At 44.0% G+C, this 27959-nt stretch overlaps 1 protein-coding gene and 1 long non-coding RNA gene across 2 annotated transcripts in view; both read left to right on the forward strand.

Moving 5' to 3' along the window:
* The window catches only part of DYRK1A (dual specificity tyrosine phosphorylation regulated kinase 1A), a 69973-nt gene that overhangs the window by 19607 nt on the left and 22407 nt on the right, over positions 1-27959 (forward strand). The window contains exon 2 of the mRNA XM_015628541.3: positions 3894-3972. Coding sequence (XP_015484027.1) covers positions 3963-3972 — 10 coding nt within the window. The 5' untranslated portion in view covers positions 3894-3962. The remainder of the gene's footprint in view (positions 1-3893; positions 3973-27959) is intronic.
* Positions 21006-21609, forward strand: LOC107204810. Its single transcript, XR_001521747.1, has 2 exons — positions 21006-21073; positions 21252-21609. It is a non-coding gene; the product is annotated as an uncharacterized LOC107204810 (long non-coding RNA).

Here is a 27959-nt window from a genome sequence, read left to right on the forward strand (position 1 = left end):
TTTTGCTCAGTTTGTCTTACATCAAACCTCATCACTGGTTGCCTCTGCATAATTCAGATGTCTAAATCCATTATATTCCAGTACGTTAATAACCCAAATTTCATGGTGGGTACCTCAGGATAATTTTCCTAGTAAATAAATTTTAAAAAAAAATTGGTTTCTAAGTAAGTATTTATATTTTATGTTGCTAGCAACAGGCCTGCCTGTGTTCACCGAAGGTCAGTGACCTGAATTATGTTCAGCTCTGCCAGCAGTGTGTGTAGTCATGAGAAATGCAGGGGTTTCTCTTTATTCCTCAAGTATGACTTTAAAAATTACAAAATAATCTTTTCACAGAGGAAAAACTTGAACCTGGCTTTGCAAAAAGATTCAATATTGAATCTTATAATACAGTGATCCTGAATAAGGAAGTCTCTCTATGATGGCCTTTAATTAGTAAAATGAAAAAAGCAAACCCCTCCCCAGCAGACTTCTCTTTTAATTAAATTTTCATGTTAATAATGGTTTTTGCACTTTAACTTTTAGGGGTTTAGAAATAGGATTGCTCTGGACCCAACTTTGATCTTCACTGAATCTATTGACGTGTGTTAGGTATTGAGTTTTGCAGGAGGGAATGGATGCTCCTAAGGAATACAGGGAATAAAGCTTTAATTCTCAAAGAGGCCAGCAGAGAAACCAGGCTTGGGATGTGAGGAAAAGTCAGAGACGTGACAAAGTTTTGTTATCCAGTGCCACCATCTCCATAATATTGTGGATATAACCTGGACTAGAACGTGCTCAGCATCCTCGGTGTGTGTGACTAAGCCTTGGGATTGCTCATGAGCAGGGAGTGGCTCCGGATGGGGGATCCCATTCCCTGTGCTTGAGGAGATCACAGGAGCCTCGGGTGGGTAGAGAAGAGGAAAACAGCAAACAAAAGCACGAGGTAAAGTTTTAGCACAGATGATTTCTAGGAATTGCTCTCTTTGTTTAAATAAAAGACTTCGGCTTTTATTCTTCTCTTTGCTCAACCACTTTCAATAATTTGCTTTTTAACACCTTTCCTGTCATCTGTTCCTTCCTCTTCTCCTTTATTTCCAATTCACTTCTGTTCTATACCTGTAAGGAGATCAAACTTGGTTCTTGAAGCCAAATAAATGTTATTACTGAGGGGATTCTTCTAGTAATGATCTTACAGACTGTGTGATGAGTAGGATTTGCTCTTGCCTCCTCTTATCATCAATTTATTATCTAAACCAGGAAGCCTTTGTGCAGGCTGCCTAAAAGGCCTTTTGCTTTGAGAACCTGGCAATGCAGACCCAGCTGAACACACTGTCTGACTTTTACCTGCTGGCCCTGCAGGCACTGGGTGCAATTTGGTTGTATCTACTTAAAAAAACCCCTAAAATTGTTACCCTTTTATGTTGTGTGTCTGTGCCACTGTTACTGTCACAGCGACTCACCAGCCTTGGGCTCTGCTAAGATTTCAAACCCTTCCTTGGAAAACAGGGCTCCACCTGCTTTTCCACTCTGGAATTCCACAGGAGTTCTCTGGTTCTCCAGGATGGGCTGGTGGAGAGTTGGAAGGAGAATGAAGCTGGGGTGGATCTGTGTTCCTGGTCAGCTCTGAAATGCACCAATGTGTTGATTCCTGTTAATAACATGTTAATGACTTTCTCACATCAGCAGCTCTTCCCTAGTGTTGGTAGCTCTTAAAGTGTCTTCTAAATTCTAAAATAACTCAGGGCTCTGTGGTTACCTCTGCAGCTGCTTTGGGAGCTGAGCATTCCCTTTGTGGGATGGGCAGGAGACAATGGTTGAACACTCCACGATATTTTGGCTGAAAATCGCTCAAACTCTGGTGATAGTTTGAACTGAGCTGGGTTAGGGTTGAACCTGGTCTTGAACTGGCGGCACTGGGAGGGGATCAAGCAGTGTTTTGAGCTGCAGGCTGGTAAAGACAAGGGAGTGATGCCTTCAGTCCTGGAGCTGCTGCTGCTGGCAAAGGCTCCCTGTAATCCTGGTGTAAACCCAGAGGTGCTGCAGTTAAAGGGAATAAAAGATATTGGCCAGAGAGAGCTTTCAGAGATGGGACTGAGGCTCTGCAGCCTTTGGGCACCTGTGTGGGATGGACAAACCTGGTGCTCCAGGACGTGGAGCTGCTGGAGAGAGCCCAGAGGAGGCTCCAGGATGAGCAGAGGGATGGAGCAGCTCTGCTGGCAGGAAAGGCTGGCCCAGCTGCCATTGTTCAGCCTGGCCAGGAGAAGCTTTGGGCTGAGCTCAGGGTGGCCTTGCAGGGCCTGAAGGAGCCCCAGGAAAGCTGGAGAGAGACAATTGCCAAGGGCTGCAGGGCCAGGAGCCAGGGAATAGCTTCAAACTGAAAAATTACAATTTTAGGTGGATGTTGAGAAAAAAATCCTTCCCTGGCAGGGTGGGGAGGCCCTGACACAGGTGGCCAAGGCCAGGCTGGACATTGGGGCTGGGAGCAGCTGGGACAGTGGGAGGTGTCCCTGCCATGGCAGGGGTGGGATGGGATGGCCTTTCAGGTCCTTTCCAACCCAAACCACTCTGGAATTCCATTGTTACCTCATTTATATCAGAGTTTGCTCTTCCTTTCTTTTTTCCTGTGGGGTCCCAGGGCTGCCTGTGGGATGTGTTCACTCAGCACCTGCACCAAACCCTTCCCTCAAACTGAGGTGATTTAGGCACGAGAATTCCCAGTTTGTAGGACCTGGTGTGGCCTCAGCAGTGCTCCTGGCAGCTGTGGATGTGGCAGTGCCATCCCAGGGCTCTGTGGATGCCATAAAAGGGCCACTTTTAGGGTTTCTCCTTTTTTGGGGTGCACGACAGCAAAAATTCACCTGCTCCTAAAACACCAACACAACTGCAACACCTGCTCCTACATGGATCCAACAAGCAGTTCCTTGTCCTCCTGCCCCTTTCTCTTTGGGGTGTGTGACACTGGAGTGGCACAGGGGCAAGGCCAGAGTGGTGGCAGGAGGGCAGGCTGTGCCCAGGGTGGGCTGTGCTGGCTTTGAACTCTCATTGTTGGGGGGAAATGGAGCGAACGGCGCCGGTTGCTGCTCAAATTGCAGGGTCTGAGTGCATTTTAGGCTGCTCACACTTGCCTGAAGTTACATATTTCAGGAGGTGTTTAAATAATAATAACTCTCCAATTCCAGCTGGTCAGTAATTTGCAGAGTTCTCTAAAATTCCCAGTAATTCTATGTGGGTTTGATATTTCCATAGGTTGTAGAGTAGCAATTGGATTGTTGGAGAACAAGTGGAAAACAAATGCTTGAGAAATACTTTGACCAGTCTTAGTTGTGTTTTTGGTTTTAATTTTATTTTTGTGTTCATAATCCTGCTGTTCTTCTTAATTTCTGTTGGAGTTTTCTTCCTGGAAACTGTCTTTATATCTCTGTATATGGAAAGCACAATTTTATTTCTCTGAGTATAGTTTAATTATTTGCAGCAAGGTGAACCTTACTTAATTTTATCAGGTTATGAGGAGAAATGAACTTTAACATTTAGGAATTTATATGCATTTATAGTTCTATAGCTTGTAGAGTTGGGGAAGTCCCACAAGTTCAGTTGTGTTTTAGAAATATTGTCCTGAATTTCTCTGACACATTTAAGGGCTTGGCAAAGATGACAATATTTTGGTATGATGTTAATTTTGAGATTTATTCAATGCCCTGTTGAAAATTAAGTAATGTCTTAAACATCTTAAATATCTTAAATATCTAAGACCAGATATCAGTGGAAGACAAGTCTTTGTCATGCCTGTCTCTGCTTTTCCTGTTGCAAAACCTCATTTTCTGTTTGGATTTCCTTGGTTTAGCTCAGGGTTGAATTGAGCAGTTGTGGCTGCAGTTTAAGAAGTTTATTCTTTTTTTTTTTCCCTTTTTCAGTGTTGTTTGCTGCTGGACTCCCCCTGTCCCCACAACCCCGCAGGATGATATGAGACTTGAAAGAAGACGATGCATACAGGTGATTTGATATTTAGGATTCTTACAATGAAAAATGATGAATGTTCTTGATGTGGTTTTTTTTGCTGGTCCATTCTCTGTCACCCCAAATGATGTTGTTCCAACTTAGTAGAATATTTAAGAACCTGCAGAATTTTGAAATCTTTCTTTGCCCTTTCAAAACTCTTCTGCAGCTCGGAAAACTCTTCTTCTTCCAGGAAGAAGAAGGGAATGCTGCTGAAGTTGCCAATTAAATGGACTGGTTGATATTTTAGGAAGTTTTCCCATTTTTTGGCTAATCAAAAATCCTGAAAGTGCCAAGTGTGTTTGCAGATTCAATGGCTGATTTTTAGTTTTGCTGGAAATACAGTTCATATTTTGACACGGAAAATCATAAGCAGTAGATATAAAAGAAAATCGAGTTTATCCAAGAGGGTTGGTCTAATTTTTTATACCCAAATGCCTTTATTTCAACCAGATCTTCGGTTTGCTTGTTCAGCTTTAAACCCCAGGAATCCTTAGGGCTGGGGGGAAAAAAAAAAAGCCGGGCAGATTTCCGTGTGCATCCAGCTCATCTCCTGATTGACAGTTTTCAGTTGCATCAGCTGTTGGTGCATAAACAGCTTTGGAGGGTCTATTTACATGGAGCCTTTGGATTAGGACCAAGATGCTGGAAGTGGAGATTTCATTCCCTGAAAACCAAACATCGCTCATTCCACTCCCATGTTTGTGCGTTGTGTGCTGAAAGCTCAAGTCACAGCAGGTCTAAAGAATTCTAAAATTAGGTTGGGCAAAGAAGAGGAGAAGGGAAAACTTCTCCAAAGGGTTATTTTGTTTCCATATTTCATTTTAAACATCTACATCTAGAGGAGTGGCATTAAATTCTAGAAAACTGATGTCCCATCAGATTTGGGGAGCTCTGTCTAGTAGGCAGTGACAGATTAAAATAGAACCTAAATATTGAGAAAATGTTTTGAAAGCTTTAAAAATACTCATCCCACAACTGAAAGGAGAGATAATGTTATGAAATTGTACCTTATGTATGACAGTGTTTGAAAGAATTGAGTTTCACATTGCAATACGTTAATCTGATTTAAAACTTCCAACTTAAGCACTTTCAGTTTTGGTCAGAATTTCTGATGGTGTTGAGCTTGTAGAATTATGAGCTTGCAGAATATAAATGGATACAAGATTTTGAAATTTAAGTGGTAATTCTGTCTCCTGCAGCCCAAATTATTTATTTACAAGTCCCCTGCTAACTACAGCTCAAAAACCAGGACAAAGACCTTTATGCCTCTGATGTGTTGGAAGTTAGAAAAGTCATATTTATTTGCATTTTCTGTTTATTGGGAGAGGCAGGCTTGGTGTGCTGAGATTCTGAGAATGAACAAGGTTTGCAGGCCTCAAAATGAGACCCTGCCCTGTGATAATTTTGTGGTGCAGTGACAGGAGGAGTCATTTGGTGACTGCTGAACTCAGTCTCAAGTTCAAAGTAGCTGGGGAAAGCTCAGGCTGAAAACTGAAAGGTTTTGTGGTTCTTGAGGATGGCTCACTTGCATTTTCAAGAATGTTTCTTGAGGGTGATTGATCAGAGGTGCCTGGTAATGTCTAAACTACCTTTAGTTAAAGGGGAGAAGCTTCTAAGGGTCAATCAAATCTTTGTTTTTATGGGCTTCACTTCATTGTCCTGGAAGTTGCTCTAAAGCCCTACCATTAACCACAGCAGAACTGGGGAAACAATCCCCTGAAGAAGATTTTTTCACTTCTACCATGGAATACTTTAATTTTAGATCACCACTTAAGCTGAAAACACAGAAATGTATTAAGGTCCACTGCTTAAAAAAAAAAAAAAAAGGTGAAAATTTGAAGAAATGGGGATATTAAATGCTGTTTTCCAGTTTGCCTCACCAGGAAAACAATCTTACACCACATTGAAATTCTCTTTTTGCCCTGTATAATATGTGGGACACAGAGAAAAAGGGCACTTTAAGGTGCAGTTTGGAGAACTGAAAGATGTTCAATAATTTTATCAATGATCTGGAGCAGGGGATCAAGTGCAGCCTCTGTCAGTTTGTGGGCAACACCAGTTTGGGCAGGAGTGTGGATCTGGAGGGTGGGAAGGCTCCACAGAGGGATCAGGACAGGATGGATCCATGGGATGAGGCCAAGGGCTGGTCCGGCCCTTGGGTCACAACAACCCCCTGGAGCTGCAGGCTGGGCAGAGGGGCTGGAAAAGCTGGAAAAGCCCTGGGGGTGCCGGTGCCAGGGGCTGGACACGAGCCCAGGGGTGCCCAGGTGGGCAAGAGGCCCCTGGCCCCTGGGCTGGGTGAGGAATTGTGTGTCCAGCAGGAGCAGGGCAGGGATTGTCCCTCTGTGCTGGCTCTGAGAGGCCCCTCCAGGGCTGGCTCCAGTTGTGGCTGGTGCAGGAGAGCCCTGGAGGGGCTGGAGCGTGTCCAGGGCAGGGAACGGAGCTGGGAAGGGGCTGGAGCCCCAGGAGGGGCTGAGGGAGCTGGGAAAGGGGCTCAGCCTGGAGCAAAGGAGGCTCAGGGGGCCCTTGTGGCTCTGCACAAGTCCCTGGCAGGAGGGGACAGCCGGGGGGGTCGGGCTCTGCTGCCAGGGAACAGGGACAGGAGGAGAGCTCAGGCCTCAGGCTGGGCCAGGGGAGGCTCAGGGTGGGCAGCAGCAGGAATTTGCCCATGGAAAGGGAGCTCAGGCCTTGGCAGGGGCTGCCCAGGGAAGTGCTGGAATCACCATCCTGGGAAACGTTCAGAAACCTGTGGATGTGGCACTTGAGTTCATGGTATAGAGATGGACTGGACAGAGTTAGGGTAGTGGTTGGATTTTGATGGTCTTAGAGGTGTTTTCCAGCCTTAATGATTCTCTGATTCCGTGTTTACTTGTGGATATTTTAGGATCTGTTCTGCTTTTCCATGAAACACTGCAATAAGCAAAGCTGGGGTTCAGCTCCTTATAGGAAAAGGCAAATTTGTGTTTCAGTCATGTTGTGTTAACACAGGTAACGCCATAGAATTTGATTTGTGATTAAAAAGTATTTTCAGAATGGGAATTTTTCACCTCTTTGTCCTTTGCAAGTCTCTCCAGGACCCTTTGGGAAAGCAAGGAACCAAACACTTCTGGGTGTAGTTAGGCTGGTGGCCAATCCTCCTGCCCATATTCACTTTTCATGGTGTGGTGACATCAAATTTGGGATTGTGCTGGGTTCCTACAAGCAGGGATTCATTTGTGTTTAAAAGTTGCTGTTTCCAGAGTTACTGCTGCACCTTGTCCTGCTCCTGTGTAACTCAGTGGTTGGTTGGTCTTTTTTCTTTCCTCTTTTTTATGGAGATTCCTTATAAAAATCATTTGGTTTCATAAGAGCTTTCTGGGTTTGACTTTTGTAGTTATGCTGGAGCCTAAGGAATATGGATCTAAAAATACTGAGTTGTCTGATTTTTAAGCTTTTGAAGAGCTCAAAGGTTCTTTTTGTAACCTTTGTAAGAAAACAGAGTAACATAATGGTTACAGCAAATCATTCTCATCAACCTGGAATTACCTTGGATGCACCAGAGATGTTGAGAACCAAGGAAATGTGATAATGGTGTAGTCAAATTTGATAAGACATTGGAGGTGCTCATATTGCTCTTAACTTTAAAGAAATGGTCATTTTTGGAAAAGGAAAAAAAAAGAAAAATCCAGTACTTTCCAATAAGGATACTGCAAGGGTAATTAAATAGTCAATTCATTCTCACACAGATACCTGTCCTCCCCCAGCTGTATTCCTTATTAAAATATAACAAAGAATAAAATATAAAATAAAACAAAAAAATCCAGAGGAAGGATTTCTGGGAAGTTCCTGGATTGGGTTGAATTTAGGACCTGCAATTGTCCCAGTGTTTATTTTATGGAAGAATACAATGGAAATGGAGAATTGGCTCTCACATCTCCAATTTCATATTTTAGTTGCTGATTTCATTGAGCCTGTAGCTATTTTAAAGATGTTTTTATATGTCAGTAGTAAAAAACCCACAAAGCAAATCAGAAAACCCCTCTACTGTTGTGCAGCCCTAACAAAGTGTGTCCATGGTGCTGTGTTTGGAGCTCACCTGTGTTACCTGAACTGCTTCAGTCACAGCCACTGGAAGTTTTAGCAGGAAAATCCAGAAAATTCCTGGGCCAGCAGCATGTTTTCCCTCCCCTGGATGTTCCTGTGGCAGTGGAGATGCTGGCCCTGGCTCTGCTGAGGGCATTGCACACCTGGAGGGTCCCTTGGGAGGTGGAAGTTGGAGGTGGCAGAAAAGGAGGCTTGGAAAGAGCAGAGAAGTTCCAGGTGCTGATGCCCTCCTGGGGCACAGTGTGGCTCCCACTGGTTTTGTTTCTGGTGGAGAACTGGTTCCAGTTGGATTCTGTCCAGCTGGATCCTCCCATGGAGTTTTTGGTGGATATTCAGCTCCTGGCTGAGCAGATCAGCACAAGTTTGCCATAACCAGAAGACACCACAAAAATCATGTCCAAGACAAAGCTGCTCCTTCAGAGGGAAGTTGGGAAGCAGCTCATGAGGGCTTGGATATTCCCAGGGCTAACTCCTGGTTTTCCATGGATAAATCCCTTTGCAGCAGGGCTTGGTGCTGGTTTGGGGAGTTTTTGTGTGAAAGCAGTGGGGAAGGGCGGCGCTCCTCAGGCTGAAAGTGGAAGTTCTGCTTTTCAGAGATGGAGTCATTGACCTCAATGAATGATAACCTTGAAGTCAACAGACTAAATTAATGCTCTACTTTCTGTATTTGAGAGCAGCAATGTGAAAACCTGGACAGCTAAAGTTAGATTCCTGCATCCATATTTAAAAAGAAGTTGCCTATTTAAAATAAAAAGGTTTTTTTGGGTTTTTTTTTCCCCTCCTCCAGAATGGTTCAGTACCTGTGATATTGAAAATTGAAGTTTTCAGCCTCAGCCCCCATGTAAGAGGAAATAAAAATCCTCTTCCAGGATTTTGGCATGGAATTACAGGCTGGTGGAGGATGCTGCTTTCCTTATTCAGGAGCAGACCACAGCATCTAAACCAGAAAATCTTTACCTGCTGCTGTTCTTATATATAGTTTTAATATTCTGGAAAAGTAATTTCTATTCATTTTGCCTCCCAATACATGTGACCCTCTTTTAAAAACCTTTTGAGGTAACTTTCAATGAAGTTTTAAGTTGTGAGGAGAGTTCTTTATTGCAAGGCTGAAATTTATTTCTGTTGCTGATTTCTAAGAGCAGAGAAAAAAACGATTTTGAACAAAACCAAATTAAAATTCAGATCAAAAATTGCAATAATAACTATTAATTTTTTTTTCCCATTTCTTGAATGATTGGTCAGTTCACTGAGAATGCCTGAGGTCTGTAATGAACATAACACTGCAGAGTCTTTCCTGCAGCCTTTAAACTCAGTGTTCAGTGTGGGAACAGAAAGGAAAGGTTCTCTTGGGAGCAATGGGATGGTGAGACTGAGTTTGGAGCTGCCCACGGAGTCTCGGAATTGTGCCTTGTCCCAGGATTGTCACCAGGGCTCAGGTGGCTCCTGGCAGTGGCCCTGTCTTGTGCATCCCATTTTGTGTCCTGTTTCTGCTGCTTTTGGCAGCAAATGTTCCTGGGTTGGCCCTGCTGGCCTGGGTTGGGAGGGTTTGGAATGAGGGGGGTGTTGAAGGGAATCTCAGCCCTGTGCTCCAGGGAAAGGCTGTTGGTTCATATCCACAGGGAATTTCTTCCCATGGGCAGCACCCACCGCTGTGGGAGCTTTCGCAGCTTTCCAAGAATCACACCTGACATGGGTGTTCCTGAAGGACCTCCCAGGGTGCAGATCTGCACCCAGCAGCACTTCATGGCTATTCCATGGAATTATTGAGGCTGGAAAAGCCCTCCCAGCCCAGGGAGTCCCAGCTGTGCCCAGTCCCCACCTTGTCCCCAGCCCAGAGCCCTGAGTGCCACGTCCAGGTGACACCTCCAGGGATGGGCACTGCAAAGCTCCCTGGGCAGCCCCTGCCAAGGCCTGAGCTCCCTTTCTGGAGACACAACACCCAAAATTCATCATCACTGGACAAGCTTGATTTAAAATGGCACCACTTCAGTTCCTGAGTGTATTCTGTGTTGAATCCATAAACAGGGTAGCTAATGTGTGTAGGAGGCATCCTTCATAAATCATGGAACCAGGTGGAAATGACCTCTTCACCCCATCCCTAAAGTTCTGTTCCTTTGGGGTTAGGTTTTAAAATATAGTCAGATATCATAGGATGGCTCTCTTAGCAGCCAGGCCTGAGTAGTTCTTGGTAAGGATTCCACTTATAATACTTCATCAGGCAAGTGGAAGCAAAAACTGGGCAAATATTGTTCCTAAATCTTGCTGAAATTGGACATTCTGACTTGTAAGATTTATATTTCTCTTCTTCTAGTCAGGCTGGTGCTTCCTGTTAAATTCATCTTGTGATCCAGGTTTTTAATGTTTCTATCAAACGCTGGTGCAGGCAGTGGTGCCCAGATGTGTTTGCTTGATGCCTAACTGGGGCCAAGGTGGTGGATTCCCAGCTTTCCAGAGCAGCACAGGATATGCTCAGCTTGATGCCAGAGGTTTTTCCTGGTTATACACAGGGCAGTAAGTTCCTCTCCCCAGGTTTTACCAGGGTTTCCATGTCTCAATGTGCAATCAGCTATCCATGGATTGCTGGGATATTTCCATCAGGCAGCTTCAGGACACATTTGTCAGCCCTCTGATGTCACTGGGTGCAGCTCAGGCGTCACCTGAGCGGGTCTGGTTAAACCCTGCTGGATTTAGAAACACAATTAAGCTTGGAAAATGTAAAACTGGGAATGTTTCACTCTCACATTTCTGTGGTGACGCCACAGTCTCAAAACCACATTTGTTGATAAGCTGTTAAGGACAGAGATTAGATTACAGAGCAAGAAACACCATTTGTTTCTAGCAGTGACACATCAGATTTAAGGTTCTGACCTTCCAGTTGGCCTGGGAAGAGCAGGGAATACCCAGCCCAGCATGGATCCATCATCCCAAGGGAAAAGCCTGGTTCCTGAGGCTCAGCACTCACTGACACTCACACCTAACCCCTGGTGACTTCTGGCTGAGTTAAATCCCAGAGTATCTTTGGGGACCTAGATTTGAGTTTATTGCACACAGAGCCAGCTGTTGAACATCTTTGCTGGAAAGGTGGAACAGGTGGCAGCAGTTTTGTTCCAGACTGAGAAAAGAGATTTGTTCTTGATTTCCTCCTTCCCCTGTTGGTGCTGGCATTTTCCTAACAAATTGGTTATTGCAAATCCCTTAAAAAACTGGGGATACAAGCAGAGAGCAGAGTATGGTTAATGGTTTACTGGTTAATTCTGGATCTTCTGACTGGTTTCTTTTTGTACATACTCTTAACTTCTCCTTCATTTCATTGAATCCATGTTGTGAACAGAGAATCCAACCTCAAGCTTGCTAAACAATCCAACACTTCATTTTTTCTTTGCTGAAATCACAGAAAATTTTAATATTTGAGCATCTTGCCCATTTGAGCTCAGTATTTTGGGGTGAACTTGCCACTTATTTGTGCTGGAGAGGGATCAGCAGATGTGCTGTGCCAGGAAATAAACAGAAGGATGATGTTTGTAAAGGTGGATGAAGTTGGTTTCATTTTTACCTGGTTTTGTAGGCAGTGAGGCTTTTAAATAGAGAAAATATTTAATACTGTGATTAAAGTTCACAATTCCTCAGAATTGCCCTGCCACTCCAGAAAAATAAACTGTTTCTGACAATATATGGAGATCCAAACATGGTTTTTTAGCTTAGCTGTAATAGGACTGACATCTTCATTCTCCTCCAAGGTCCTGAAGATGCCAAAAAGGAACAAACAAAAGGTTCTCCAAGATTTTGTATATTAGTAAAAGTCTCTATGATTTCAGCTGCCTTATTAATGTGAGTTCTGACTTGCTGTTATGCTTCTCAGTACATCAGCTCCTTCTCCATGAGATGGGTTGAATATAAAACATTGTTTTATCTTCATGTAGGTATGCAATAATGGCTTACATATATTATATTAGCATACAAAATAAATTAAACCCCCTCCCCAAATATGTTTACCAAGTTTTGTACCTTCCAATAATCCAGAGGCTCTGTGCTAGTTGGGAATAAAAGTGGGAATTAGGCCCTTTGAAATATTTCACTTACTGAAGTTTAGCAAAATACCTGAAAGGCAGCAGATGTCCATCATAATTCCATTTACAGCTTCACTTTAGGTGTATTCCAGATGTTCATGGTAGGCCCTGTGTTAGGCCCTTAATGACTGTGTCAAAAAAAAAGCAGCAATCTGGTAATTTATTTATTTTTGTTTCTTAAGTTAGACCTTCCTAAAACTTCCAGCTGTAAAATTAAGTCATCATTTCCCAGTGCTGAATAATTCCTGGAGACTTCCCTGAGTCCAGTGATGGATCCACAGTGTGGAGTTCAAGGATATTTCTGGTGCTTTGGCTCAGAAAGGGATGTAAATAAGGCAGTGTTTCTTTTTAGCCTTAAATGTTCACACCTCTGGAGTTATCTCCAAAATTCAGTTTTTCAAGATTGGCTTGCTGAGGTCATGGAATCCCAGAATGGGTTGAATTGAAGGAGTTTAAAAATAATTTCATTCCAGCCCCCTGCCATGGCAGGGACACCTCCCACTGTCCCAGGAGCTCCCAATGTCCAGCCTGGCCTTGGGCACTGCCAGGGATCCAGGGGCAGCCCCAGCTCCTCTGGGCAAGCTGAGATGTTAAAGGAAAACCTTAATCCCAGCATTAAAATAATTGTAATAAATAAATAACTGTAAAAAAAAAACCAAAACCACAAGTTACTCCTGTGTGCTTTAATTTAAACCAGTTTGTGATCATCTTGTGTTTTGTCATTGGTGATTTTTAGAATCAACTGATTATTCCTCACCTTTAATGTCCCTGGCAGGTGTTTGATAAGAGCACAAACCTCCTAAGAAAAAGGCTCCCAGCCCAAAATCTGGAGGTGAGCAGTGCAGTTATTGCCCAGTTATTTGATGTGTTTTCCTTTCTTTACACGGCAGGATTTTACAAAAGCCGGTTCACAGCTGAGCCTCTCCCGCTTTGCCATTTTCACTGATTGGAAGGAGGCTGTCTCAAGGAAGAGACTTGGTTTGTAAACTGTGCCAGCAGAGAGCTGCAGGAGCAGATGTGGGCAGAGGAGATTTCAGAGCACCAATTCCCAGACAAAAAGAGCTGTTTCCCTGTCAGTACACGGAGCATTCCCAGCCTCCAGAGCTCATCCCATGGAGCAGCTCACACTTGTGCTGTTCCCTGTCCTGGCTGCCTGCTGGGAAGGATTCCTGGGATATGCTGGATCCAGGGGTACTCAGCTGCTGCCTCCATGCTTCCTCAGCTATCAATTCCACTGTTGTCCTTAAATCCTTCTTTCCTTCTCTTTGGACTTATGATGTCTTGGGAAAAAATTGCTTTTTTCCCCTCTTGTCAAAGCAAAAAACCCCAGGGTTGTTCTATCTTTTGTTATATATACATAATATATAAATATATATATAGAAATATAACTTCTTTTTTCCTGACCTGCAGCTGCAGGAATATTCCTTTGCTTCCTTCTCCCTTACAAAGCCTGAGAGAATTTTGTGTTGCTTTCCTTCGAAAGTTCAGCTTTTCTTCCATCTTCTGAGAAATTTTATCTGTAAAGTCCTTCTTGTCCTCTGGCTTGGGCTGACTTCATGGACTTCAGGAGTCTTCATGACTTCTCTTGTGAAGAAAGATTTTCCTCAGTAAAAAGAGCCTGTTTCACACCCAAATCAATGGGTCAGTTTTCAAGTTAGGATTCTGCACCTTCAGCTTAAATTCTGTGTTCAGCTTTGTTTTCCAACAAAGATTCTGGTAGCAAAAGGCCCCAGGCAATGACTGTTTGGATCCTGAGAAAGGCAAAAAGTAGTTGTTGTGTTTTTTTGTTTGTTTGGTGTTTTCTTTTATGTCTGGAGGCATGTGGAGCTCCAGGGGAAGGCAAGAAGCGCAACTTCATTTTTTCTTGGGAGAAATCCAGGCTCTATAGGCTGCCATCCAAATGCAAAAATTCTGACACTTCTCTGCTCAGAAAAAGTGCCACCAAAACGGAGCCAGCTGAATACTCCACTTCTTCAATAGAAGGCAGTTTCCTTAAATAGAATTTGGGAGCTAACTTCGTCTGGAGCAGGGATTTGGGTTCAAAACACTTCCAGATCCGTAGTGACGTCTTTTCACTTGAAGTTTTTCACTCTGGCTGCAGGTATTTGAGTAAACACTCAGTGGATATTCAGACACCTGAGGAATCATTTGTGTCCTGTAATTCCATGAATTGTAGCCTGTACAACATGAATGAAAAATCTGCTTCACCTTTTTTTTCTGGGAAAGGGTTGGTAGAGAGGAGAAGGGAATTCATGCTTTCATAGAATCCCGGAATGATTTGGGTTGGAAGGGACCTTAAAACTCATCCCATTGCCATCCCCTGCCATGGGCAGGGACACCTTCCACAATCCCAGGTTTTTCCAAGCCCCAGTGTCCAACCTGTCCTGGGACACTTGCAGGGATGTGACATCCACAGCTTCTCTGGACAACCTGTGCCACATCCTCACAGGAACTGACTCCTTCCCTACAAATGCCCTTTGCACAGATGCACCTGCTCAGTATTTACAGATTGGTCACAGGATTTAATTTTTTGTTACACTTTCTCCCACGGATCCCAGTTTATTAGCAATATCTTTTTGCCATCAAAAATCCACATTATCCTCGATAATAGATTAGCAGTAGCTTCTTTTTCCCAAGAAGCTGCCCTAACCCATTAGGAAGATGGTTAATCTCCCTCCTGGATAAGCCTTTTGATCAATTTAGAGAAAAGTGAATCGGTGTCTTCTGAGCAAGTCTGGGTAGCAGCCACTTAAACAAAGCGATTTGGGCTCCTTTCAACATCAGCTCCTAATGAATCGTCGGAATTTCATCAAAGACCAGGTAATTAGGCAGGTACTGCACCTTTGGATTAATGGCACCTCTGACAGAGGCCTGGCTTTCCTCATTCAAAGATAGGAACTGATCAGTTTTGGAGAACAAGAAATGCCTCAGGAAGGTTTTGGAAACATCTGGACAAGATGCTCCATGGAGAAACATCGCTGTGCTCAGCTTTGGAGTGCTGGGGAGTCTTTTCTCCAGCCCTTTCTGGGATAACTCAGCACAGTTACAAGACATAATCTGAATAAAGGTGGAAAAAATCAAATCTGAAGCTTAAATTCTAAACTAACTTTTTCACCCAGTGACTTAAGAAAACTCTCTAATTTACACACTCAGACTTTTAGCTTTTCTGTCTAACTTTAACAGTTGTTTTCATGTATCACCATAAAAACATGCCCATAAATTTCATGTTGTATGAAATTCAGTGTTTTCTTGGATCTCAGAGCTCAGCATCAGACACAAGGGCACACAGTCTGTGTTTCAGGGAAGGGACAAGCACAGGAAATTCCAGGTGTGACTCTGTGCCTAATGCGCTTCTGGCCCTTGGGAACGAAATGCTGTGAGCTGGGAACACAAAATTACCGTGGTGTCTGAGCTTTCCTTGGAACAGGAGGCTCTGCTCACAGGGAACAAGGAAGGACAAGAGGAAAAGGCCTCAAGCTGTGCCAGGAGATGCTTGGGTTGGACACCAGGAGGAATTTCTCTTAACTGAAAGATGTGGAACATTGGTGTTCAAGATCATCCAGTCTCAGCATCACCCCAAACCCTGTCCCCAAGGGCAACCACATTCAGACTCCTCCTGAACACTCCCAGTCAGTGACTCCAAACCTCCCTGGGCAGCTCATTCCCATGCCTGACCACTCTTGCATGGAAAGTTTTTCCTGATACCCAACCAGAACCTCCCCTGGCAAAATCATTTCATCCTTGATGATGTTTTGAAACACTGGAGTATTGGCTAAAGGGTCAATGCCGTGGCCCTCTGAAGGGTCTGCTGTGCTTTCCTCTCACAAATGATGGCAAAGACAATTTCCCACCTCTGTCCATTTGTTGGGAAGTCTCTCCTTACCCTTTGTGGGGCAGAAAAAGAAGGGAAATCCTCTCTGGCACCTTCTGCTCGGACACGGTCAGGCTCTCTGAAGCTGTTAAGAAATCCCAGCAATCCCACAAATTCCAGAAGTAGTCTTGAGGAGCTGTGTGAGCTTGAGTGACATTTGGAAGCAGTTCTGTGCTCGCTTGGCCAGCGAGCCAGAGAACACCACCGTGGTGCTCTCAACCCAGATGCTTTGGCAAAGCACAGCCTCGAGTGTCACCACTGCTTGGCAGAACAACTGGTGCTGCAAAACAGGAGCAGGTGCTTTGGGCTTTTGCTGCTCCTTCTCCACCAGGGCCCTGCTTTCTGCAGTGGGTTTGGAGCACAAGAAACAATATTGCTCTTTCTTTCTCATAAGTCTTTTAAACTCTTCCATGGACTTGGTAGAAGTTGGGTTCCATGGCAGGGATGAGAACAATGAGTTACGTGGTTCTTGTTGGCTTTTACAAACAACTTAGAGGTGGCAGATCCTGGGCTTGTTTTGTACTTTCTCCTCCAAATTCATGAAATCACGGAATGACTTGGGTTGGAAGCGACCTTAAAGCTCATCCAGTTCCACTCCTGCCACGAGCAGGGACACCTTTGACTGTCCCAGGTTGCTCCAAGCCCCATCCAGCCTGGCCTTGGACACTTCCAGGGATCCAAGGGCAGACACAGATTCTCTGGGCAACCTAAAGTCCCATTGCCTTGAGCACTTGCTTGATAACTGATGATGTGCTGCTGGGGGTGACATTTCTTTTGGGTGACATTTCTTTTGGGGTAACATTTTTTTGGGGTGAAATTTCTTTGGGGTGACATTTCTTTGCACCCCTTCTCAATCATCTCTTCCCACCACAGCCTGACACAGCCCTCACAGTTTTCACTCATGGCAGGAGGGCATTTCCAACTTCTCCCCTCTTCTTCAGGGCAGTCAGGCTGGTCAAGGACTCTTCCTCACGTGTGTGTGCAGAGTCCTGACTGTGCCATGTGTGGAGCTGGCTGTTCTGTACCCTGAGAACTCTTTTAAAACTTCAATGCTGAAGCTTTGAAGCTTGCTGATAGCTCAACTTTTAAATAAAGAGTTTGTGTGTTATTATTTCGCTTTTCTTGACTTGCAGTGACTTCACCCTCGGTGACATGACTTTGTAGGAGGTCGTGTTTCCTTTGCATTGCAGGACAGTTGTGTCTGGTGCCTGTAAATGCGATGTTCACAGTGTCCTCAGGAACTGGGAACATTCCCTGAGCAGACCAGGGCACAGATTTCTTTGAATTAAAAGCATTTAGGGGTTAGAACTTCATTAACATTTCTTCTATGAACAGGACTTGGGGTGATCTTTTCCCAGAACACAGTTCTGGGAAGCTGAACCTTGAAGAATTTATTGTGTTTGGTGTTTAGATTCTATAAATAATCTACCTTCATCACCTTTCCTTGGAAACATCCAAATCTCTTTCCTCAGGTGGAATGCTTCCTCTCTGGAGGTGGGGAAACCAAATCTAATACCAAACCATGGGAAATTATCCAGTCAGCTTTTCCTTGGTGTAGTTTATAGATCCTTCAGGAAATGCTGGAATGATTCCTTCCCTCCCTGAACCCTTTGGAATTCACCTGCTCTTTTTAGTGGTCAGGGTACATCACTTTCCACGTGGATGCTGCAGGTGCAGGTGACAGGCAGCTCTCAGGAGCTTGTTCTGGGAGCTGACATTCCAGAAAAACCAGAGCCTGATGGAAGGAGAGACTCAAATGTTCCAGCTGAAACAGGGTGACTTTGGTTTATGCATCTTCCATGACGTCCCTGCAGGGACTTTTCTTGGAAAGGAGGAGCCCAGTCACAGCAAATGGGAGTTTTTGTAAGCTGGGAATCTTTATGTTTATGTTTTAAAAAACATTTATGGAGATCAGCTGAAGGAAAGCAGGGTTAGATGCTGCTGGATCTTGGGCAGGGATTGTTCCCTGGCAGGGTGGGCAGGGGCTGGGATGGAATTGCCAGAGCAGCTGGGGCTGCCCCTGGATCCCTGGCAGTGCCCAAGGCCAGGCTGGACATTGGGAGCTCCTGGGACAGTGGGAGGTGGCCCTGCCCATGGGGGTGCCCAGGGGTGGCACTGTATAATTTTTGAGATCCCTTCCAACCCATTCTAGGATTTTATAAGATGCAGAAAAATTTATTTTTTAAAATTTGCACAACTCTGATACTTGGGTAGTGTTCTCATTGTTATTTATTAACTCCTTAGTTTATGCTAGAAACACTAAAGCCTTAGAAGCAAAAATGCAAGTTACACTTCAAAAATAATTCTCTTAAATCACAGTATTATCCTAAAGAAATAATGATATTTTTTGTTTGTATTGTGGATGGCTTTTGTTGTGTTTAAAATTTTTCTGGGTTGAAAAGTTGTGTTACTTGAGAGAAGTTAATACAGTTTACAGTGAGCCTCAATTTTTGGCCATATCGTTTGGATTAGTAAAGTTTGGTATCCTGAATTTTTGGTGGTTTCCAACTGGAAGTACAGATTTAACCACACTTAAGTTTTTTTTCTCCTTAAAAGCTGTTACTTCAAGGAGAGACAAATCAAAAGAAGTAATTGCTTAAAGGTGTGTGTACTAAATACAGGAATTATTACAAAGGCAGGAAATTGGGCTTTGGAGCTGTGAGGTTTGACTGGACTTGTCAACCCCTTCCCTGGATTTATTTCTGATTTTTTTTTAATTTTTATTTTATGTGATGAGCACTAAGCTGGATATGGAAATATTGAAACTTTTTACTGGGAAATGATTTATTGTTTAGTGACTTGAGAACTTTGAGTGGAGTTTGTCAGGACTGGCTTCGGATTCCTTCTGTAAAATGCAGGTGTCAGAATATCAGTTACCAAATCATTGAGAACACAGCAAAAGATTGGTTTAGGTACAGTTCACAACCTGTGAGGATTTTATGGAACAGTTCTGGTGCTTCCAGGCAACTTTGGAGTGAGGAAAAAACCTGGAATGTTATTCTTTTATGAACTGTGATATGGATTAATAAGGACAGAGCTCCTAAGAGTTTTAAAGTATTCTGGATTTTAGGAATTCCATCAAAATTTGTGTTATTAATACAAAATATTCTCTTTTTTTGTGAATTCCATCAGAATTTGTGGTATTAATACAAAATATTCTGGTTTTTAGGACCTCTGTCAGAATTTGTGTTATTAATACAGAGTATCAAAGCAGAGCAATATCTACAAGTACAACAGAACTGCTCAGTAGCCAAAATTTAAGTGCTATAAATTTCCCTTGGAGTGACATGAACTAATTCAAGATCATCCATGAAATCAGCCAGTGAGGGAATTCCCTGGAATCACCACACCAGAAGCTTCCCCATAATCAAGATGGTATTTATAATGGGTGGATATTTTCTTGTAGTTCAGTTTTTCCACTTAAAAGCCTCTGTTTGTGTGTTGGTCCTTAAAGGTGTGTGATGGGTTAACAAAAATCTCAAATCCAACCCCCAAAATGCCAAGTTGTATATCCAGTCTGGGATTAGGAAAGGAAAAAAGACTTGTAATATCAATAGGGCTGTGCAAATCCTGCAAGTGGAAGGAGGGGACAGCCCAAATTCTGAAAATACACACTTGCCCACGTGCCAAGTTATTTTATTTTTACAGTTGGTTTTATTTTAAAATTGTCATCGCTGTGTTAGATGAAATCCACCTTTATTTATGGTAGACACCAGAGCTGGATGGATGTCACCCAGTGAAATAGCTTGAAAATACATGGGATTATTTAACGAAGTTTAAAAAGATTCTGCATCAATTCCTAACCCTGCCTGTATTCAAACTACAAAAGTACTTTGAGATCCTCCCCCTCTCTCCTGAAAGCCGTTCTCTTTGGTCAGGTATTGAATAATTTATATCATGTGAGACTCTTGCACATGATGTATTCATCCCTTGTTTAGCTCTTACATTCATGGTTTGGCATGCTGGCTGTACATTGATATGGGAGATGCTTCCCATTTTTTCTCTACCAACTGTTTAAATATATCTTGTGCCTCAGTAACTACAAATGGGAAATAGAATAATTCAAGTAATTTCCCTTGATGGGTTGTATGCGTAGGAAAAGATTTATTTTAATTTTTTTTTAAAATATATCTGTTTGTACAAAAGTAAAGCTTTAAAAACGATGCCGATATTTATGCTAACTTTATGTTCAGCTGGAAATGCCTGAGCCATCAGGCCGAGTATTGATTTGGGATAAAATATTGGGTGTTTTTCACCTCTCGTGCGGTTTGACGTGCTGCCATGTAGCAGGTAATTTATTCCATCTCTAATTAGTTTTGCGCTGCAAACTGCAAATTGTGAGTAATGTTCTTTGGAGGTGGGGGAAGGAGGAGGCGCTGCACCAACACGAGGAACTCTCGGTTAAGTGCTGATAAAAGTATTTCCCCGAAAGGACAGCACAAGGATTAGTGCTGCAAAGTCCTGGCCCGGCCCGGATTGCTCGGAAAATCTCCTAAGCCCCTGGGCAGGTAACGCTGCTGCTGCTGGGGCTGCGAGATGAGCACCAAATAAACGCAATAAATCCGTTCCAAAAGCTGCCACGAGATAAAGAATGGGCGGCACTGGTTTTTGGGGTGTGTAGCGTACACACAGTGGTGTTTTAGGGCACGGAGGGAGAGATTTCAGGAGTTTCGCTGAGGTAGCTGTTGGCGTTTCAGGGCATGGAAGGAGAGATTTCAGTAGTTTCACTACTGCTAAAATACCCCAAATGAAGTTGTTGAATGAGGGTGCCGCTAAAACTTTTTAAGTTCTGTCGGAACTGACATTTTGGGCGCTTGCTTCAGTCAGATTCCTCGCTGCGGCTCTGCCAAGTTCGGCTGTCCTGGGGAGCCCCGGGAAGCCGGCATCCCTTTCCCCGCGGCCCGGAGCGCGGCCGGCCGCAGCTGCGCTCCCCGCTGGGCCAGGGCAGCGAGGCCACCCCGGCGGCTCCGGGGGCTCCGTGCTCGGTCCCCTGGCCGGTGGCACCTTGTCCCCTGGCCGGTGGCACCTTGGCGGAGCCCCGGAGAACAGGAAGCACCCCCCACCCCCTCGGCAGGTGAGTGACTCGCAGCGGCGCTGGCACATCGCTGCCGGGCTCGGCAAAGTGCAGTAAAACATGCCCGGCATCGCTGCGGCCGCCACGGCGTAGAGAGAGAGGGGACAGTGCTGCTGCTGCTGCAGGGACAGCCGGGGGCTTCCAGAGTAAGTGTGTCTGTCACTCTTTGCATTTCCAGCCGCCGGTTTTCCACATCCGCATCCCCCTCTGCGCGTGGGAAGGGGATCTCCCCAGCAGCCCTGCGAGCCGTGCTGGTCAGTGATGGATTCACGCCGTCACAGGCACAGAGACACCAAAACGCTGTCAGATAATCTTATATTTTATATATATATATATATTTTATTTTATTTTTCTTTAAAGATCGGTCAAAAGAAAAAAAAATCTGCTTATTTCTCCTAGGATGCTTCAGCTTCGTTCATGTTCAGTCGTTAGCGGCGGTGGAACGAGCTGAAATTTCATTTGCTTAAAATCTGTCGGGGTGGGGGGGGTGAATTATAATTATAATAATAGTAATAATAAAGGATGTTGTGTCTTTAGGGTTAAACTCAAACCAACGAAACATAAATTCAGATCCTTGGAAAAAAAAGGGAAGGAAAAAGGGAAGGACAGGAGTTGCCTGACACAGTAATTTTAGGAGGTGACCTGCCTAAGGAAGGCAGAGACAGGGAACTTTAGAGCTTTTTAAAGCCCCGGCAAGAATTCCAGCCGGGCTCTCTCCCACCCGGCAGCGTTGGGGGATCTTTCACATCCCAGCCCTGGAGAAGGCGTCCCGGAGCCGGGCAAGGCGAAATCCTAACGCGGGCGCGTTTATCCGTAAATCCCGTGTATCATGGCTGCGCCGCCCTGCCCTTGCTGTGGGGGTGAAATGTAGAACATGAGCCTGATCCTCGGGAGATGGAGCTAATTTCGCCCTAAACTGGAAAGTGTTAACAGCGCCCGGCGAATGTGACAAAGCTCAATCGCGCTCCTTGTTTATGGAGCCTGCGCCCATTGGCCGCCGCGCGCCAGCTCTGCCCTGGCAACTGCGCGCCTGCATTTGCATAGCGCGCCGCCATTGGTCCGCGCCGCGCCGCTGCAGGCCAATGGCGCGGCGCGGCCCGGGGTGGGCTATGCTAATGAGGCGCTGTTGCTGGGGCGCGCTGCGGCAGCCGCGGATGCGCTGAGGGGAGCGCGGGATCGGCTTCCCCCTCACGCGCGGGGCCTGCGCGCTGCGAGCCGCCCTCACACCGGGCTGGCCCAGCGTGGCCGGCCGTGCGGCACCCGCCGCTTCGCCCTGCTGCTGCTTCCCCCCTGTTTGTACCCTCTTCTTCCCTTCAGTTTGTTGTTTTTTGTTTTGTTTTTTTTCTTTTTAATAAAATGCCTTAAAGTAGCCAGCTTCCTGCAGAAAGCACGGTTCTGACACACTCACCTCGCCCCTTCTCGCTGTCCGAGATCAGGATCTGAATCCGATTGTTCTTTAGCGTAATCTATTTCTGGAACACACACTCTCACCTTTCAGAAATGGTGTATTCTCATCCCACCCAATATAAAAAAACTCCACACCAAATAACCAAGCCCCTCCTCAGCTGTAAGTTGAGTCCTGTTTTTCTTTTTTTTCTGTCCTAAATATCATTCCTGTCTAAGAATATTGGGGAATCTGAGCTTAAAATATATTCTGCTGCTTAAATCTGCAACTGTATCTGTCCTTTTTTTCCCTTTCCCTGCTTTCCCAACCAGCTTTTTCTCCTGTTCAGTCATGGATCACTTTACCTTCTTCAGTCCTGTTCCTCTCTCCCTCCCTCTGTCTTTCTTAGTGTCCAATTCCTGTATTTTCTTTACATAACTGCTCACATTCTCTCCTTCCAACTCACTCAAACTGACTGTAAGGTTAATGAATTGTTTTACTAAGTAAATCCAGCTACAGTCCATGCTATTTTTAAATTATTTTCCCCTCTCTTTAGCATAAGTATCAGTGGTTTGATGGTACCTGACATTTGAAAGTAATGGTAGGAATTCGTGTCACCAGCAGATTTTTGGTTAAATCTGATTTTTACTGTGGTGGAATTTAAATTTTTTACTGGTTTCTAAACCCTTCAGAAAACTTCAGGTTCAGCAGAGGGAAATTTAATTTTTCTTGGATAAAGCAAATATTTTCATAGAGAAACTTAGTGATTTCTAGAACCAAAAACTTAGATTTAATAAAAATTGTGGGTACTTGGAGTTTGCTTGAAGCCTTCTGAAGAGTAAGTTTAGACATTCTTTTATAACATGTATAAGGGATAAAAAATAATGTCAATTTAAAGTTTGTGTCATAAATTTCTGCTGTATTAGGAAATTACTGTGGCTTATAAAAGATTTTTCTCCTCATTTATTGAATTTGACAGAACATTTTCTGTTTGTATTTTTGTTTTTCACTCAGAGCTGAGGGGCAGGTGTGGGTCTTTCAGCAGGATTAAAGATGCACAGGTGGAGTTAAGAAATTATTGGAAAACCTGTGTTTGGAATAGTTTTCACATTTCAGTCTTTATTTCTGCCTTGAGAGCTGTTATGTTTGTTCGGTCAAAGGTTGGTCTTGATGATCTTGGAGGTCTTTTCCAACATTATTGTTTCTGTGATTCTTTGAACTTTCACCATGATCATAAAAAAACATTATGTCCATTTACCTGTCTCCTTTATATTCCCTCTTTTTAATGGCAGGATTTTCATTCAGTTAGAAAAATTATACACCTTAGAATAATTGCATAAAATCATAAATTTCCCATAAATTTGTAGGGAGAGAGAAAAAAGAAGCCTCAGAACCTCAACCTTGGCACACTTTCACCAGCTCTGGAAAAGGAGGATTTGGATGATTTTTGTTTGTCAGTTTTAAAGCAAGTATTAGGCCTCTTCTTGAAATACAGGTTATTAAACATGGAATAATAAAGTATTGACTGCTGAGATACTGTTCCACTCACTCACTTGTCATTAAATAAATAAATACACGCTGGGGTGAATCGCCAGCCAAAGTGCTTGGGTTTGACCAGTGCTCCTGAGGAGCTGGGCAGAGTTCCAGTGTGGCAGGAAAAGTTGGAAAGAACCTGAACTGTATTAGAAAAGGGGAAAACCTTCACTAATAACTCTGTTGGTGTGTGTACAGTTGTTTCCTCTCTAAATCCTGGGATATCCTCTCTTGGAGGATCACATGAGGGCAGTGCGTCAAAAAGGAGCTTTTTTTACCTAACCTGTAAAGCTGCTCCTCTGTGGAGCTCTGTGAAACAGAGATTTACCTGCTAGGACGTGTCCCTTGTCTTTGCAAAGTCCTGAATGTACAAAAACTGAAATTATGGAGCCTTTTTTGTGTTTATCCCATGTCTTGCCGTTTTTCTGCAGAACAGGAGAAAATCCTGAATTCTACAGAAGGAAATGATTGTTTGTGAATTCCAAGGATGCAAAAACAATGACCACTCTATAGAATATATATGCAGCCAGGAATAATTTTATTTGGAGCACAGTCTGAAGAGTGGCAAGGGATATTATGTTAAACACAATGAAAATAAAAAGATCTATTGTATGGCCACCTATTCAGCGAGTGCTGCTTCCATTCTGCCCCCTAAAACAAACAGGGCATTCATGGAGCTAAACAGAATCATAACTTATTGACATGGAGGCACAGAATTAAAGCTGGGGAAGGATTCTGGGATTTCCTCATTTCTGGGCACTGTTCTCTTTATTTTAGTGGGTTTGCAGTCCATTCAGTCCTTTGTAGGCCTGTCCCTGTTTCCTTGTGGAATTCCAGGTGTTTTTTAGCTGTGCTTTCAAGCAGCTGCTTCACCAGGGCAGAAATGGAAAAGCAGAGGTCTCACAGAGCTTAATTTGGACTTTGAAAGTTTGGAGTGCTTGTGTTTCCTGTAAGTCATAGCTGAGAATTTTGGCAATCTTGGGTTTCATTTATTAAAAAAAAAAAAAAAAAAAAAAGTGTTTTCACTTTCACAACATTTTCTCAGTTCTGAGATTCTCTGGAGTGTACTCAAAGTCATATTTATAAGTTAATGAAACACAGATTTATATACTGTGTTGCCAGTGGATTAAATGAATTTTAGAAACTTCTTTCTCTTGTAGTGCGAGAATTACAATGAGCAGCAGCATTCACTCCTTCTGGTACCAGATTTTTGAAGTGGCTTTTTGGGAAGGTATTTCCCACAGTCTTTTCCTGTGACAGGTCAGAACCCCAGTTGTTCTCCAGGAAAGTGAACTTCTGTCCTCTGCACGAGGACCACAAGTCCTGCCCAAAGTCCACCTCCTGCTGCCGCTCATCCAGGGAAGAAACCGGCCAGGACAGGCTCAGCAGTGGCAGAACAGTTCATGAACCTGCTCTTGGCCTACTTTTTCTCCAGGCTGGGAAAAGATTGCACCCAAGAGTTTGATGTCAGCCCCTGAGCACTGTGAGCTCCCTGCAGCTCTGGCCAGTGGGGAAGAGCAGGAGCAATCCCGTGGGTGTGTTGGCCCATGAATGGGGTTGGAGAGTGGGGTTGTTTCTAAGTTTAGGGCTCCATTCTGCTCAGAGGGAAAGCAGTGTTTGGCATTTCTGTTCAGGGAAGTTGGCTGAATAGTTATTGTAGGATAACTTCTGAAGCAGCCATTCTTAATAACTCCCCCACAATAATAAAGTTCCTCCAGAGGAGGAACTCGTGTGGGATATTTATAACAGGATTGTTCTCCAGTAGCTGCCGCAGGTAATTTCCCTTTGTTCCCTGAGTTCTCTCAGCTTTTCCCTGGGTTTTCTCAGCTTTTCCCACTCCAGACCAAGCAGAGTGAGGTCCCTGTACCCCCACATTCTCATGCAGTCACTCCAAACCCTGTGAGCAGGGACAATGGGCAGAGCAGGGCTGCAGAAGTTCACTCAGAGTTCAAGTTGGCATTTGCTTATTGCCTGAAAGATAATTGTTCTAAACTCTCCAGTGCCCCGTGGCTGACATTTGTGATGCTCAGGCAGAACTCTGATGGGTCTAACTCATCTTCAGGGTGCGTTTATTTGAGCAGAGAGTTCTCAGATATACAAGTGCTTGTTGCTGATTGCTCCCTGTCCGTTTTAGGATGATCCACCTCGGAGGTGGTTGGGTATTAGAGCAGGGATCTGGCTCCCTTTCCTACACACTCCTCAATAGCTGAGCTGTCACAGTGCTCATGGATACTGAGAGCTTTTCCAAGCAGAGATTTTGAAAAATAAAGGTGACCAGAAGTCTGCAAAACAATTAACTTTGCAAAAAAAACCCCCCAAACCTTCTGTGAAGGCAGAGGTTTGTACAGTTCCTCAGCTAACAGGATTTTCTTAGAGTGGACATTGGGCTGCTTTCACATCACTAATTTAAACACAGAAAAAGACAACAAGAAGTGCTTGCCTTTACCAGTGTTGTCTTAGCAAGGGTTGGAATAAAAAGATTTAAAGTCTCAACCTGTCCTGTGCAGTAAGAACTGTGCTTGTTCTGTGCCGTGGCCCCACAAGCCCTTGAACTCTGAGTGTGGGGAGGAAAACGAGACACTTCACACTTTTATTCCCTGGTTGTGTTTTCTGGCAGGTTCTCACTTGGCTGCCAGCATATCCCTGAGAGGGAATAGAGGGAATATCTGCACATGGCTGAACAACCCAAACATGGAAAGGGAGGGTGGGATAGGAGGGAGAGGCAGGGAAAGAAGCTCAAAACATTTTAGGTCAAAGCAATGATCTTAGAAGGGAAAATGTTGAACAAAAGGAAGAAAAGTTTAGCAAGGCAAAAAGAATGAAAAATGAATTGTGCAGAGGAAGTTTCACACTTGAGCCTGAGATCATCTTAATTCCACCTCCTGTCATGGGCAGGGACACCTCCCACTATCCCTGGTTGCTCCAAGCCCTGTCCAACATGGAAACCTTTGGCTTCCAAACTTGGGGAATTCCTGCATTGAAACTTTTACAAGTATGAAAGAAATGCTGATGGGACTTTCACTGCTTTTACCTGCTTCACCTGTTCAACAATCAACAGGCAGGGAAGTGTTTCTAAGGCTCTTGCAAAGGTTCTGTTATCAGCAAGATAATTCTTTATCATGTCATGGAACAAAATCTGCTGCTGCACTTGGGAGATGCTTTTGTCAGCCCTGAAGGCAGATTTGCATCATTCACAGAGTCCAAACTGTCACAATGGTTCTTTCTGGGGGCTAATTTTTAATTGTGGGGTGAGAAGTCGGAAAGTACGTTAAGGAAATGTTACTTCTTTTAATGCTCTAATGATTTTTGTCTGACTTTGCCTCCTTTTTTATCTTCCACGATGAATACACCTCAATAGAACACTAGAAGTGTGACAGAGGGACAAAGAAAGTCACAAAGATACTTTGAGAAGCAAAGTAGATCTTTAATGAGCTGGGTAACAAGAATGCAAAGAAACCTTGGAATTCCTGTTGGGATTTTCAGGTGCAGTCCCACCCAACAGAGGAGCTACTCTAACAAATCTTGATCCAGAGAGAAACCTCACTTTGTGCTGACTTTTGTGACACAGAAATGTGGAAATGTTGAGGCTGGAAGAGACCTCTGGGGGTTGCTCAGTCCTGTGGCCAGTTGGGCTTTAGCTACAATCCACTGATTTTTCCTGGATTGATGATGTGCTCTTGGGATCACTCCTGCAGCTCTTCCCCATTGCTCAGTGAACATTTGTGCCTCACTGTTTTTGAACAGAGAGGGCCAGGGATGTGTTTTACCACCAAAAATACTTTTTCTTGGGAGGATGTTCGATGTCTAAATGAATTATGTGGACTGATGTCAAAATTGGAATAACAGGATCTCAAACAGATGAGGTAGGAAAATTGAATCTGCATTGAGTTCTTAAAAATCTGTGCAAAAATTTACAATCACAATCTCAAATATTTGTTATGTATGGAGTTAATAATTCCTTTGTTACTT

Source organism: Parus major, chromosome 1 (assembly GCF_001522545.3).
Source record: "Parus major isolate Abel chromosome 1, Parus_major1.1, whole genome shotgun sequence".
Lineage (NCBI taxonomy): Eukaryota > Metazoa > Chordata > Aves > Passeriformes > Paridae > Parus > Parus major.